At 38.6% G+C, this 16,694-nt stretch overlaps 1 protein-coding gene across 2 annotated transcripts in view; it reads left to right on the forward strand.

Annotated features, from left to right (window-relative positions):
• Positions 1–16,694, forward strand: part of RASGRF2 (Ras protein specific guanine nucleotide releasing factor 2) — a 119,698-nt gene that overhangs the window by 87,231 nt on the left and 15,773 nt on the right. For both annotated transcript variants that reach the window (XM_072359131.1, XM_072359132.1), the window contains exons 18-19: positions 864–970; positions 12,042–12,154. In XM_072359131.1, the coding sequence (XP_072215232.1) occupies positions 864–970; positions 12,042–12,154 (220 nt within the window). The remainder of the gene's footprint in view (positions 1–863; positions 971–12,041; positions 12,155–16,694) is intronic.

Below are 16,694 nucleotides of genomic sequence, written 5' to 3' on the forward strand. Positions count from 1 at the left end.
ACCATCCCTGGATGTGCTTAGAAACCGTTTGTGGTGCTCAGGGACATGATTTAGCAGAGGGTTGTTAGGATTAGGGCAGTGTGGTTACATTGTGGTTGGACTCAGTGATCTTGAAGGTCTTTTCCAACCTGAGCAATTCTCTGACTCTATGATTTTTAAAAACATTTCTGGATGAGTAAATATTGATGACTAAAAAAAATATAATTGTCATTATAAGACATGTGGGGAAATGCTGCAATTGGCACATTGTTGCTTTCAGTCTGCAAATGTGTTTTCTGTATAACTTCCCACCTTCTTGTCACTACAGCGGTAAAAAAAAAATCAGCTGTTTGTACGTGGCGTTGAATAGTAGATACAATACTGCTTTCATGAAGGGGGGAGCATTTCTTGTGTTGACCTTTTTCTCCTCTGTACTTATACTGTTATCCTGCTCTGATTCCTTACAATGTACCACTTATATTATGTACCACTTTCCTGTTTCTAAATCATACTTGCTTTCTATAACCTGCTTGATTACAGGCTCTGTTTGCTTTTGGGTTAGTCATGTTTTATATTGTTTCTTTCATACTGAAGAGACACCTGACTCAGTGTTCATGACACAAGCCAATACTCTTCATCTTTCTAAAGCTGAACAGTGAACCAAGTAGATGTCTGTATTATTTATGATGCACAAGATTACATTGTACTGGTTTTGCATGATTATAGTGGTCTAAATGATCGTGTTTTAAATACAAGCTTTCTTATTCTCATTACTCATAAAGGCTCAAACAAGCCTTCTATTTAGCAGTTAGTAGTACAGTATTTGAAGAAATTTTGATGCCTCCGTTAATTTTAATTCCTATATCTGTGTATTTTCCTCACAGGTTTTAACAATTCTGAACGCATGTGTGACAAAGAGTTCATAATACGCAGAGCAGCCACTAATCGTGTCCTGAATGTGTTACGTCACTGGGTCTCCAAGCACTCTCAGGTATTCTTGTGTTGCACTTGCTCTCTCCATGTGTAATGCATAAGTGGAAGAGTGCTATCTGACCTCAGCAAACAAATGCAGTTTATGTACTTTGATTCCCTCTACAAAATATTGTGAGGCTGTTCAGTTAAGTTACTTCGATTGAGTGTGTTGAAATACTTGTGCTTGCATAAAGATACTTATATATTTGTTCTGAAGCATATCTGGAAAGATGCAGCAGTCCTTCATTTTGGTCACTCTACAGTCCAGTTCTATGAATGATCACAAAACGGGGTAACTAGTAGAATTTCTTACATAACAGAGTCTTTAAAACTGCCAGGTAAGAAAAATGTTGGAATGTTTTGGCATGCATCCAGAAGACTGTCAGGAAAATTGTTGAGAGAAACAAGGGAGGTAAGAATGGAAACAGGGACAGAAAACATGAGGAAACCAGCAAGAGAGCATTATGGAAGCATATGAGACATCTGTAAGCCTTGGGCAGATGGTACACTGTAGCAGTTATTGACTGCTTTATCGCTCCATGTTAATAATCAAGAACACGTGATCAAAGCAGGGTTCATTGCACAGCTGTCTGCAGCACTCTCCTGTGTCAAACACTATTCCCTTTTTGTCCTTAATGATGGATTTAGTTTTAATAGAGATCAAATTTGCTAGAGAATGAAGATGGTAGGAGGTGCCTAAGTGTGAAAACTGCTCGTGTTTGAAAAGCTGATTAGCCGAGAAGATATTTTGGCATTGTGTTGTACGGGCTATGTCCGAGCTGTAGTTATCAATAAGTGAGTGCTGTGAGTCAACCTTCTTTGCTAATTGAATGACAGAGTCATCAGACTTTTATCTCCATTAAGTAAATCTCTACAACTTGATAAACTGATGTTTCAGTTTCAGGGCTGACCCTGATTGAGTTGTGATGGCTTGCTAGTATAAACACAAAGTAACTGTAAAGAGTGTAACCACTCTCTGTCACTGTGTCAGTTTGACAAATGTACTCTTGTCCTAGAAATGAAGACGTTCTCTGTTCCCATATCAAAGGCCTCCAGGGATATGCAGAAATACAGTACTGTCCTGATTATATTTGCACCTACTTTTATAGAATATTACACAATTAGGTTTGTTTGTTTGTTTGTTTGTTTTTAACTATTGTGGGAATTAAGGTAATGGACAAAAATCCAAAACAATGAATTTTCAAAGAGGAAGCTGTTACTTGAGCTCCCTAATCATTACTGCCTTTTGTATTATCTCTTGCAAGGGTGGCAGATTTTAATTCTCTCTCTCTCTTAACCCACTATTTCAGTATAGCAAATATTTTAAAATATAAGGACTTTGGCACAAAAAAAGTAATAAATGCTCTAGTAATAAAGCATGTAATCAGCTGTTTGTGTTGTTTACTTGAGAGACGTGGGACAAAGGAAGGACATAAGACCTAAGCAAAACAGGAATAACGGGCTAGTTTCTGTCAAATAAAAAAACAAGATCGGGACTGCTTTAAGGGAGACAAGTGAAGAATTACTGTCTGGCCAAACAGTGTGAAATGTTGCCAGTGAAGATAGATGGTCCTTGGAGAGCAGTAGCTCAGAGCCTCATTTTACAATAAGAACACAAACTGCAAACCAGAGAACCCTTAGCCTCCGGTGTCTGCTGAAGAAACGCTTATTAGGTTTCCAAAATGACAAAACTGGAAGCACAAAAGTTTGATGGGATCAACAGACGTGCCAAAAACTTTATTACATTTTAAGGTATTTGCATCATTCACAGGCCATCAGTGTACTTGGGACATCCTTCACCTTTGTTTGCTGAAATGGGAAGTTTTTATTCTCTTAAAAATACAAAAGATAGCAAGAGAAAAAAGTTGACAAAATAAGTTGGTATTTGAAAAGATAAGTGCGTCACTCAGACTGCTTTCCTGATAGCATTTTCTCTCCACTTGACTTTGAACCTGCTCTTACTGCAAATGCTCCCAACACCAGTAACTGTTTCTGTCCTCTGTGGGGAACCCTTCTCCTTGTGGTATGTCTAGATACTTGTCATCACTGCTAGTCTGTGCTGCTGAAAAGGGTTATCTACTTTGCCAGACTTTTTCTGCCAAAATGCCATTTCCTTGTTGGTGGATAAGAAGATGCAAAGGCATTAGATGGGTGGATTGTGGAGCCTTGTTTAGCTCTGTCTTTAGAGTGCTGGATGCTACTGCACATGCACTTAGTGTTGCATGACTACCTCTGCAGGATGCAAGTTGCTCAGTGCTGGTGTTCTCTGAATCACCAAAAATAGTAATTTATTTATTTATAAGTTATTTATTCACCTGAATGATTGTACTGATTCATAGCATTTCAGTGACAAGGGTATACAAGGTGTTGCACAGTGACAAAACAGTATGTGGCCTATGTTCAGAAATGTATACAACCATCTGTTGTAAGTGTGGTCACAAATTTTAGTCAAGTTATTTATTCCCTGCCCTCCATTCCTCCCTCTGGATCCCTTTGGCTCATTTCAGTGTTCCACTCTCTAGCGTATAATAACACCAGGTCAAGGTTAGTGCATGAACTGAGGGAGAGAGATACTGTCCAAACAAATGTTTCAGAGCTTTGTATTTCCTCACTTTTCCTACATCCAGTTCTTGGCTTGGTCTTGAAGATGTTTCATCTGCTATGGAATTAATTAGCTTTCTACAGCATCTTGCATTTGTGTCAAAACCACAGTTGGGGATGATTAGGTATTTTTTAAGCATGTGTTTTTAAAAACTTGTCTGATCATGGATGCTGTTTAATATGTAAACTTGTTTGTGTGCAGAAAACAGAATCATTAAAATTAACGTTTCAGTCCATTCAGAGAGAATATGTTCTCGTTAAGCATTTTTGTTATCTTGAAATCATCCTAAATAATGTTTAGAAAAAGGACTAATTATTTTTAAAAGTTGGGTCATTCACTGTAGGAGCCTCACTTAAATTCTGAGTAAATACATTGCGATGCCAGATCTGCAGCCCTTTCAGAAGGGCAGAAGGAACTAATTAATGTCTCCAAGAGCTCCCAAGGCACAGACAAAAATTTGGAACAAACATACTCATGTAATGTGATATAGACTTTTTACTTTTTGTTTTTACCACACTGAGCAAGTGAAATCAAACCTGTATTGCTGATCTTTTTTTTCTTTTCCAAGGTTGGTGGGTTTTTGTTGGTTTTTTTTTTTGTTTTAATTTACATTTTGTTCTTTTTGTTTTCTTTAACTCCTCTTTTTTCCATGCTTCTCTTCATTCAAACACCAATAGGCCAACAAAGCTTTCTTTTTTTTCCCAAAATAACAGCTGAATGTCCATGTTTTCATTTTGTTTTTAGAATGTAATTGAGAGGAACAGCATAGGATTCTCTGGTTGTAAACAATGAAAATACAAATGCTGAGGCAGACAGTTACTATGAAGACAAGAGCTTTGATGAGAATGGAAAAGACTTATGAAGGCAAAACTCCCACTTAACTCCTGTCAGAGATGGAAAAATAGGAAGGGAAAATGAGGCAAAGAGGAGAAAGTTCATGCATGATTTTCGTTTTCCTGGTGAGATGTTGCAGCCTCGTCTTTGTTTAACAATACTTTCTTTTGTCTAAACACTTCAAGATACAAAATGAATATTTTCTGCTTCTGTGGCAAGCAGATGGAAATGGAGATTGTCCAAGGATGAAAATTTTGCATCTGCTGCTGAGGAAAGAAAAGCTGGCTTTTCCAGACTTCCCAGTTTTGAATGACAGTTCAATTCTTGTTCCCGCTGGCTTCTTTGAGAATCTCAGCTGGAATGAATTGGAAAATCTTGACTCTGTTACAAATGACATGACTTCCAGATGGTGTCAGTGAGTTATGAAAATACCGCAGGATCTGGGGAGCAGACCAAAACTTGCAATTTCAGAGCGTAGGTCATGTTTTTGGTGCCTGACTCCTGTCTTGCTCCAACTGTGAAATAACTTTCAACAAATCATCCTTTTGCTTGCCTGATTAAGCCATGCTGGGTTTTCAAAAGAGGGTTTTTCATATGTAGGTACTGATCTTGCCTGGGAAATATGGAAGGAAGACACCTGTATATAGAAAATTATCAAAGAAATTAGGTTATGGTTAGGCACCTGTAGTTTTAGTACATCTTGCACGTGAATTGGCCAATCCCATTTTGTACATTACAACAACAACAACAAAACAATATGAAAATTCATTTTTCTGACCCCTACTTTGCTCTTGTTTAAAGGCATAAAGTAATGAATACTATAGCTGACAAAGTTATGGTGAGCTTATTGTAGAAATGTGAACAGATCGCACTTGTGCCATACAGACTCTGTGATAATCTGTATATTTCTTACAGAAAGATATTCTTTATTCTGACTAACTGTGAAGTAAACCCTTAAGACCTGTGATCTCTGTCTTGAAACAAGAAAGGTGCTTCTGGTGTTCTTTCTAAAGTAGACATGTAAAGATACTAATTGTGGATAGAAAAAGAGGCTGTCACAGGGAGAGGCAGCACAAGGGAGCTGAGGGTGAATGTTCCAGCATACTGTTGGTCACTCCGTAAAGAAATCAAGTTTACATAAACTTACTCCATGTGCACAATACACATGTATATTCAGTAATAATATACTTTAACTTTTGCTTTGTCCAATTTTTGCAGAAGCGTAAGGTTTTGATATTCTATGACCCTTTAGGGAGCATGAGTCACCCTCAGAACAATAGCCAAGCTTGCAATCAGTCAAACTAATTAGAGGTACACTACCCTCACTTCTGCTGGAGCATGACAGATCCACCCTCACTGAGGTCTCTCTGCAAAGCTCTTACTTGTACTAAGTCCCAGAACTTAGAGGCAGAGATGTCACATTTCCTATCAGTCCTGATTACTTTAGTCTGACAGTACCTAGTGGCTAGATTCTTCTTTCAAGGTTCCTTTATATTGCCAGGTTTTACAGTTCTTGGATAATGAAAGGTTTGTGTTGCATGCACTGAGAATTACTCAATCAAGCTATTAACGTAGCTTGTAGTTTTATCCCAATTATATTCAACCTGGAGTGGCAAGCTAACACTGATACTATGGAACCAGAGCTGGCACTTCCCCAACTGATGATTGTTTCTTTTCACTTGAAACTAACTGGAAGACAAAGCTATTGTCCTCTGATTGCTTTCTGAAATAAACTAGAAGTTCACTGACGTAGTGATGGATTTTTCTGATCGCCAGTTTTAGTATCTTTTATCCTTTTTTTTTTTTTCCCCAAATATTTAGATGTTTTGTTGCAAGTGTATAAAAATTTTATGCAGCAGAATTATATATGATAGTTGTGCTTTTATGGGGAAAAACAACAACAACAAGAAAGGAAATATTGTTGTAGAGTTCTGCATCGTTTGATCTTCTGTGTAGTAGACTAGAAGTTACCCTGTTGCTGTCATTGCAAAGATTATCTGTTTACACTTTGGCGTAAGAACAGATACATTAAAATTGTAAGAAAAAGTCCATCTATTTAAAAATATTCCGATTTCATTGTGGATAGTCTTTCAGTAGGTCTCTTTCTGCTCCTGGACATCTCCAGTGCTGGGCTCCCAGCAAGATTTTGTTGTTATCCCGTCACTCTAAAGTAATCAGTTGTAGCCAGGAGCAGTGCTAGCCTTTCTCAATGTCTGTGCCCGTCTGCTATTTTCAGTTTGCTGCTGGCAGTGGGAACAAAGGACAGTGAGTCTGTACACAGTATATACACATTGCATGAATACTCACAGAGACATCCAAAACCTGAGTCTAGATATACATGTAGTATTCCCTTCACATCTGATATTTGTAATCCTTCATTAAATTTTTATTGTCCCTTCAGTAACTAAACTCTTTTTTTGCTCTCCACTGTAGCATTTTCACTTCACATATCTCTACAATTTTTCCTTCTTCCTAGCTACTGTGCTTTATCCCCACCAATTTCTGTCTTCACTGACATTTCTTCTTACTTCGTGCTTCTCCCTTAACATTCCATTTTGGAAATGTGACCACTCCTTGTCCTGTCTACATGTTTGTGTTTTCTTCAGCATAGGAAAGAAATAGACTTGTTAGAGCATGTCCACAGGAGGGCCTCAAAAATGATTCAAGGAATTGAGCATCTCCACTACGAGGACAAGTTGAGATAGCTGGGGTTGTTCAGCCTGGAGAATGCTCTTGGAAGACCTGAGAGTAGCCTTCCAGTATGTAAAGGGGAGTAGACGCGTTAGCAGGGTCTGTTGTGATAGGACAAGGGGAAAAGGTTTAAAACAGAGAATATTTAGGTTGGATATAAGGTCTTTTATAATGAGGGTGGAGGGGCACTGGAAGAGGTTGCCCAGATATGTGGTGAAAGCCCCATCCCTGGAGATGTTCAAGGCAAAGTGGGACAGGGCTATGAGCAACCTGGTATAGCTGTAGATGTCCCTGTTCGTAGCAGGGGAGTCGAACTAGTGGACCTTTAAAGGTCCCTTCCAGTTTTAAAGTTTTTGTGATTCTAATGACATTCAACAGGGCCAATTGTAAGGTAAGGTGTTTCTCTTGGGTTGAAGCAATTACAGATTGTATGAACTGGGAGAAGAATTCAGGGAGAGCAGCCCAGCTGAGAAGGTCTTGGAGGTTCTGGTGGACAAAAAGTTGGATATGAGCCATCGTTATGTATTGCAGCCCTAAAGGCTAGCTGTATCCTGGGCTGAATCAACAGAAAAGTTGCATGGAAAAGGAGGTGATTGTCTAATTCTGCTCAGGTCTTGTGAGGCCCCATCTTGAGTACTGCATGAAGGCCTAGGGCTCCCCAGCTCAAGATGCATGTGGAGCTGTTGAGGGAGGTCAAAAGGAGGGCCATGAAGATGACCAAAGGGTTGGAGCATCTCTCCTATGAGGACAGTCTGAGGGAAATGGTAGTCTTTGGCCTAGAGAAGAGAAAGCTCTGGAGCTCTGGGGGAACCTCATTGCAGTCTTCCACTTCTTGAGGGGAGATTAAATGCAGGAGGGAGATGAAGTTTTTACACTGTCTGAAAGGGGTAAGACAAGGTAGAATGTCTTTAAATTCAAAGGAGTGGAGATTTAGGTTAGATGTTAGGCAGAAATTCCCTAATGAGAGGGTGCTGAGGCCCTGACACAGCTGCACAGAGAAGCTGTGAATGCCCCATCCCTGTAAGTGCTCCAGGCCAGGTTGGATGGGGCCCTGGGCAGCCTCATCTGCTGGGCAGCCCTACCCAAGGCATGTCCATTCCAACCTCAGCCATTCTGTGATTCTGTGATGTACTCAAATATTTTCCAAATAAACTGTGTTCTCAGGCTCTAGCTCCCTTTTGTTTGCCTGGGTTATTCAATGTTTCCTGACATTGTTTAAATGGAGAATGTTTCCTCACACTTAAGAAAATTTAAAGAAAGGGGGGAGGAAATGTTTTCAGAGTTCCACATGATGAAACTTAAAAATTATGTAACTACCACCTGTAATAAGCCTACATATTTCTTGTTGAACCTCACTGGCACACCTAGTTGATTTTCTTGCTTTCTGCTGCCACTGTCACAGTCTCTTGTTTTCTGGGCAGTGATTCTAAATCCAGCATCCCTTCTTTTTTTGATTTTGCACTCAGATGGATAGGTTGCTTCTGAAGCAGTTTCATACTGCAGCACAGCTTTTCTAGCTCCTCCTGGCAAGGGAATGTGTACACACTTTCTGAAGAAAACTGTACCATCTAGTCTTGTGGGTGGTACTGATCAACTTAAAATGTGATCATGCTGAACTTGGTGTTCTCTTTCAGTCCATAAATGACAAACTCATGAGTCAAGATAAAGAGTGTTGCTCAGCACCTGCTGACCAGTGCCTAACCAGTCCCCAAGCAGTGACAGCATGCTGGCCAGCTCCTCCAGATCTATCATTCTATATGACACCACATGGTGTGTGACATTCCTTTGGCCAGTTGGGTCAGTTGTGCTGGTTCTGTTCCCTCCCAGCTCCTTGTTAATCCCCAGCTCCTCACTGAAAGAGCAGTGTCAGAAGCTAAAGAGTCCTTGGCTCTGTGCAGCACTGCTCAGCAGTAAATAAAACATCAGTGTGCTACTTCTGTTGCTGCACTGCTCTACTGCTGCAAACTTAAATAAGTGATGGTGACTACCGTGTTTTTGAACAGCTGAGAACTTCATACATGCTGTTCTTATCCCTTGTGACCCCAGGGCAGCCCTCCTACTTAATTCATCAGCTGTCATGTGTTTTTTTTAATATACATATAATTGCACATTTCATAAGTGATTTTGTACTTAGTTAATTTCTCTGCTTAAGCCAAGTGTGTATCTGAATAAAGCCAACAAATCTTTAGGCTAATCTGGACTCTAAAATATATTGGAGTTATGTACGATTTCATAAGGAATTCAGTCAATATCAGACTGAAGTCTGCCTTATGGAAAGCTCAAAACTTGAGTAGTTCTTGTCTGACTGCCTGCATTCCTTCTGAAATATGTAAATTCTAGTTGAATGTCTCTTTCAATACTGGTATGCTGCAAATTCTGAGCAGCTCTTTAAATATAAGCCTGCTTCTGCTTGCCAGCCTGTGCTTCTACTCAGCAGAAATTAGGGTGTCTTTTTGCTTTTGCCAGACCTGGTGGGTGCTTCAGTCTGCTTTGTGCTGCTTGGTGGCATTCTTTTTGCTACTCTTCCTAGTGCTGGCATGGTGGGATACTGTCAGATTAGAAGTACTGAAGAATTAAGGAAATGTGTAAACAGGAGATAACGACAGATAAAAAATGACACAAGATTAATCTAAAACTGTAGAGAGAGAAATGACATACAAATACGCAGTATATCTAGACCTATCCAAATCTGCATTTTGATCTATACATAACAGTACTATAAATAAGTGTAATATGTAAGTATATATTCTTGCATAATGTTCATAATTGAGGTAGATCTGATTACTTATCTACAAACGTTTCTTGGAATTGATAGTTTTTTGGCGTGTTTCTATAATTCTGATGAACTTTCTACAAGAATTTAAGCACATTAAATGATTTCCCCAGATTCTTTAGACTTTCTCTACAGCTGTAACAACCTAGGAATCCATAGATACTTGATAATAGCTGGAAAATAGATTATCTCTACTATTTTGTTTTGAATTTTCTTCAGCATTCTTTTCTCCTCACAGTATGAGAATCAGATCACACACTGTAATAAAAAAAAAATCCAAGTACAAAAAACAACAACAACAACAATAAAAAACAACACAGCAGAACAATAAAAACAATGAGAACAACAAAAAAAGAATGCCAAAATTTGGGGCTATAAGGCAATACCTACTGAAACAATATCAATAAAGGGCTTTCTCTGTCCTATGGGAAAGTCTGTCATTTCTTCAATGTACTCTATGCAAAAAAACCCTGTCCTTCATCCTCGACTAACAAAGACACAAACCACTGAGCTATTGAGCTGACAACATGCTGACCAGGAGGTTGATTGCAAATGATTCTGTCCCTGTATTCTGCTCTTGAGATACCCCAGCTGAATTACTGCGTCCAGTTCTGAGGCCCCAACACAGGAAGAACATGGAGCTGTTACAGTAGGTCTAGAGGAGGGCCACAAAGATGATCAAAGGGCTGGAGCAGCTCCCCTACAAAGACAGGCTGAGAGACCTGGGCCACTTCAGCCGAGAGAAGGCTCCAGGGAGTACCTTATAGAGGCCTCCCAGTACCTGTAAGGAGAGCTGGGGAGTGACTTTTTATAAGGGCATGTAGCAACAGGATGAGGAGCAATGACTTCAAACTGGAAGAGGGGAGACTTAGACTAGATATTAGGAAGAAATTCTTTATTGTGAGTCTAGTGAGACGCTGAAACAGGTTGTCTTGAGAGGATGTGGATGCCCCCTTCCTGGAAGCATTCAGGGCCAGGCTGGAGGGAGCTGTGAGCAACCTGGTCTAGAGGCAGATGTCCCTGCCCATAGCAGGGGGTTGGAACTGCATGATTTTAAAGGTCCCTTCCAACCCAAACCATTCTATGATTCTATCTTTCTAACACTAATATTAATTATACTGATTAGTTAAGTCTGTGTGCATTTTCTTCCCAATATTTCTCTTTTAGCTGAACTTTGATAATTTCATATTCCAAATGGTTTTCTTTTGAAAGTCACTGGAGCAAACGCTATTCTCTTGCAGTTGAGTTACATTCTTCATGCTATAACTAAATAGTCCCATTTCTATATCCCAAATAAATAATCCCTCTTTTTTTCCAAACAAGCTAAGATAGTTTCTAAAGCAGGCATTTTGGACTACGGGTGAAAAAAAAGTAACATTAGAAAACAAATACAGTGCAGTACCTGGATAGGTAGTCTTGCAATATTTGTCCAGCATTCAGTTTTCTTATCCAAATGCAAGCTTTGAGCTTAATACAGGTATTTTTGAGCTCTGCTCCATAACCAACCTGTCCCTTCCTACCTTAAGATTTGTACATTGTCCTATTCTTTGATTTTCTCCTGTACGAGCTGTCAACAGAAACTGAACTTGTGTGTTCCTGGACTTCAGTTGTGGCCCTGTTCAAGATATGAATCTGCCTTAAAACTAATGAAAATGCTATTAAATTAAATGTGGTGCCAGACAACTGGTCTGATTTATCAAAACTGTATTGATCAAATACTTCACTGTGTCAAACAAAAGCCAGATCATTCCTAAGAGAAGAGTATGGAAGAAGAAATAGCAGAGGTTGAGAAAGGTAAATAGAGAAACTCAGAAAACAGTGGGGAAAAAAGAGTGTCCACAATTGCTAGATAGTAATCTCAGTATTGGAACTAAATTGTTTTTCCACTTTTTAGTCATTGTAGGTGAAGAGAAGATAAGGCATAATCCATAACAGAAAGATTAAGTCATTTGTCCGGTTCGACAATAGATCAGCGGTCAAAAGAGTAGGTAAATCACGGCCTTTCAGGTTCCCACTTCTGCAGACTGTTCTTTTCAACAGCTGCTGAAGTTTACTTAGGTGTTCATAGCACACAAAGAGAAATGGGAAAAACTCACAAAACTGTATCCTTTCAGTTATTTGATTAAAATAGTTAACTGAAAAAAATATAATAATAAAAATAAAAATAATTAAAACTGTTTTTCTCTGTAGGATTTTGAACTAAACAATGAGCTGAAAATGAATGTGTTAAATTTGCTGGAAGAAGTTTTGAGAGACCCTGACCTTCTACCACAAGAAAGGAAAGCTACTGCAAATATACTGAGGTAAATACATTTCTAAAAAGTTCATCTGTCTGTAGCATGTGGAATAGATATGAGAACATGTATTATAGAATTCACATGATCTGTTTTCCTCCAGAGTGTTTCATTTTGGAATATTTGTAAGTCTTTTATTTTCTGTAAGGCAGAAGAAATTTGAAGCACGTCATCCAGCAGCAAACAGAGCATACTATCAGGTTTATTTGTAGTGATTATGGCTAAGTATACACACATTGCACATATCGTGCAATGGGATCTAAAGAACAATTACCCAAAGTGTAATTTGGATATCTTCAAAATGGAATAGGAGAAACTCAACCATGACTATTATGAGGAATGTTTTAAAATTCCCGTGTAACTTCGTAAGTCTACACAGACATCAGGTATCAGATCATTCCAAGTTTTATCCAGAAAACTGTCACTTAAAAATCCAGCAGCCACTGGTCCAGTCTTTATGTGGTTGGGAAAAGTGCTGTCTAGTAAAGCAGGAAGACCATTCACTATAAAACCTTGAAGAACTGTTATCTCAGTAATGAGCAATCAGTGCTGCTAAGCTCCTGGGAGGCTGTTGATAGTCTGATGTGTCATGACACAATCACTAGACCATGCTTGCACTTTCCTTTGTGTTGACAGTTGTGTCTTTACTACTTTGAATAGCTGAGGGAGAGAAATTCTTGCTTAATTAGTGCCACAGCATAGAAGATCCTTAAACTCCTGCATAACCAGAATTATTTAACTTGGGTTTCAAACACCTTATTTTGAAATTTAGGGTTGTTGATAGAGAACTGAGTGTCTAGTCATGCCAGACAAAGCCTTACATGCATTTATCACTGAAAACAATTCATTATAGTAAGTCTGACTGTTTTATAGTAGCATTTTTTTCATGTAAATTATTCTACATTACCAAGAAACTGTAAACATTTAAAGACCAAATAATTACTAAAATAAGACCATGAAAAAATGCGGATAAACCCATTTTATGCCCAGTATTTTCATAAGTATTCTGCTGGAAAGCTAACAAAGATGCAATCAGTGCTATGTGTCTGAATTTCCTAAGAACATTTGACAGTTTTCCCCATCAGATACTCACGTGAAGAAGAATATCGAAAGAATAACATTAAGTTGTTTGTTCATCTGGTGAAAAGAAAATCAAATTGGAGAAAAGAAACAAAGTTCTTAATATAAGCAGTGTGTGTTAATAGGACCCTACTTCATTTTTATGTAAATAGAAATAGATTGTTTTGTTAATTAATTTGTGTGTGCTGTTATTCAAAGTGAAAAAAGAAGTTAATTTCATTAATTTCCTTGGAAGAAACTACAAGAAAAGCACAAAGGGATTAATGCTCATAGCAGAGAAAGTTACCTCAAGATCTTTAGCTTCTTGAGAAAATGTGACGGTTCTGACATAGTGGAACAAATTGGTAAACCTGCAAGTAGGCTGTTATCAGTTTCCTGTATCCAGTTTCAAATTACCCAGTTTCCATTAGATGTTGCATCCAAAAATGAGGTGTTGGTAATTAAGTTTAAACTTTGAGTTGCCCCCAGTTACATCCTGCTATTCTATGAAACGGTATCTTCTTCTCTTTGCTTTTTAGTAGTTGCTACTTCAGCATCTAAACACACTGTATACGGTAGTGGCTGTTTTCAATGGTTCTTTTGTGAAAAAGAAAAAAGTTAAAAGTCTCTAAGAAGTAAAAGTTCTGCAAATTAACTTTTAAAGTGATGAATGAATAAGAGAATAAAGGACTAACAAAAGAAAACGATGCTTGTAAATTAAAATGCTAGTAACAGTGAAAAATGTAGGCACAGAAATTGAACAACAACAAAAAAATTAATTAACTAATTTAAAATATGTTGTAAAATGGACTCTTCTATAAAAGTCAATCTTTCATAGCTGCTGTCGTGTGTTAGTGAAAAATGTCATGGCACTTTACAAGAAAGCAAGTAAAGCACGAGTAAGATGATCTATTCAAGATCTTAGTTAAAGTTTCCTTTGGAAACAGGAAGAGAATGAAAACTTCCTGAGATAAGGTCTTCAACAAAGCTATCTTTCATCAGGGTTTGCAGGTGCACACCCTCATCCTATCAGAATTTTCAAACAAAGGAGTTTGATGATAGATTTCATCATATATAATGGTCACAAGTATTTGGTTTCAACCTACAAACTAGCACTAGAAAAAAAGACATCGGTGGCTCTGCACATGGAGCTAGTCTTTTGTGGCTGGAAGAGGCATGAATGCTCTACTTGCCTTCAAAATGAGATATGAAATTTAGGCTTTGACTATCAGTAATTATCAAAAGCTGTACATTACTCTTCAAGACCAGCAATGTTGCATCCTGAAACATTATGTTTAATACTTCCTTCCATACTGCCTAGTCAAACTCCAGTAAACATCGCTGATGCAGTGTTGTTGTCTCAAGCGTCCAGAAAACTTCTCTGTTCCATTTTCTGTGGTAACCGTGTTCCTAATTTTCCAGGAATGAGGACTGCTTTGTGACCTTGTGAGAAAGAGTGTGTTGGAGCAATTCTGATTTTGGATGAAAACCATTCAGCTAGGATGAAGTACTCAGATGTGTCATGTATCTCATTCTTTCACTAAGAGAAGGAACTCTGGTTCTCAGATCACCTCAAGAAGATGGGTTGTGTGCTAATTAGAAGCAGTTTCTCTGCTTTTGTGCTATAGTTACTCCCAAATATGTTCTCAGCTAGTTTATGTGGTTACCAGAGAAGAAGAAATAATAGGACTTCAGAAGTAATCTGCGATTTCACTGAGGTTTTTTTGTGCATAACTATTGATCTGTGGTAATGACAGAAGGTTGTACATTCCTTTTCTACAAGTCTTTATTTCTATTGCACACTATTAAAAAATGAGTGCTTATAAGCATTAAAAAAATAATAAAATTGCTAGTCCTGTTCAGTTCTCCTGTTGTCACATGGAGACTGAGCATAGGCTTCTGGCTGCCTCTGGAGGCATGACCTCAGGAACAGTAACCAGCTAGATAGGTCCCCTTCTGGTTCACCAGTTTCTCATCTTGTTAGTGGATTCACAGGTCAAGCCAACTCCAGACTGTTCTTTAAAATCTTAACTTTTAACAATCCAAATATAAAAGTGAGTCATGGGTTCAGTCAGGGATTTGGCTTCTCTGGACAGATGAAAAGTTGCTCAATTTCGGAACTGGTTTAATGAAGAATGAGAAATCAGCAGAAGCAGAAGAGACATCATCTACATGTCTGCATCCTATCTGATAACATAGTTATATGAATGAGGTACATATCTAGGCTTTCTACCACTAGACAAACAAAGAAAGCTTTCTGTGTTTGCACTAGGCTCAAAAATATAAACACTGAAAACAAAGACACCGCTGCTGCAAAAAGCAGATGCAGTAACACAGAGGCGGTTCTTTCCCCTATCATTATTGTCCGATGCCTTCTGCAGTGCGCTACGTCTCCTTATGGAACTATGTCAAGGGAAATGTTTAACTGGGAGAGTTTTCCCTATTCATTGTCTCAGAAGATTTCTGTTTCTTGACGTAGGAACAACCAAGGCTGTGCTGCCAAGTTTAAAGCAAACGCTCCCATGCTACACCAAGATGTTGTGAAGAGTGTTCAGCACCAATACATCTCTCATCATTGTCACTTTTATCTATGTAAGATTCCAGATTTTCTATCATCTGCCATCATGGCAGATTAGAGACAATGTCCTGAGCGCTAAGAGACCTGTAATGGAAGAGAGGTTGTTTCATTAGTTTCTTTACGTGCCTGTAGGTTGTAGTGACAGGATGAGATAAAAAAAAAAAAAAAAAAATGCTGTGGTAAGGCTCACTTCTATCAATCTAAGTTTAAGAACCTAGCTATGAAATGAGCTGTACACAGCTGTTGAAGCACCTTTCCAGTGTAGTTCGTTGTCTGTCAAGTAAGAAAGAGATTCTGTCCACCAGAATGGTCTAAAATTAGGCACACCGACTTTTCCTGTGGGGGTCATGAGACACCTTCCTCTCTCTGACAGTTAGAGAATACAGGCACTGACTTAAGGAGGATATGAATTCCACCACTGATGTCTGAAAGACAGGCATCCAGAGTCTTTCTTGCTGTAGAAACTTGTAGAGGTGCTCCAAGATACTGTGCTCCTCTTGAGCTCAAGTACCCTTGCTTTGGGCAGATTCTGCTCAGTCCATCACCACCACATAACTCCCCATGGAAAGCTGTTACTTGTTGGGTTTTCTTCAAGGTGTGGGGCTCCCAGCTGTTATTACTTAAGAGTTCTATAAATTACCCACCTAGAAGAATTTTTTAATGTTAAGACATACCAGTTTGAAGACTTTTGACAGCATATTTTATATGTGAAAGAACAGATTTAGGAGAAGGTTTTAATAGAACTTTAATTCAGAAGTCTTTCCTGGGCCAGGATGAAAACAGCAAGTAGAAGCCAGCTAGTTAACATGCTCTCCATGACAATAATAAATCATCCAGTTGTTATGTGGATTTCATAAAGTAGGCTTTCTAACTGTTCTGAAGAGGTGCTTACTGCCTGCTTTTAAATCTGAA

The sequence above is a fragment of the Excalfactoria chinensis genome, chromosome Z (genome assembly GCF_039878825.1).
Source record: "Excalfactoria chinensis isolate bCotChi1 chromosome Z, bCotChi1.hap2, whole genome shotgun sequence".
Lineage (NCBI taxonomy): Eukaryota > Metazoa > Chordata > Aves > Galliformes > Phasianidae > Excalfactoria > Excalfactoria chinensis.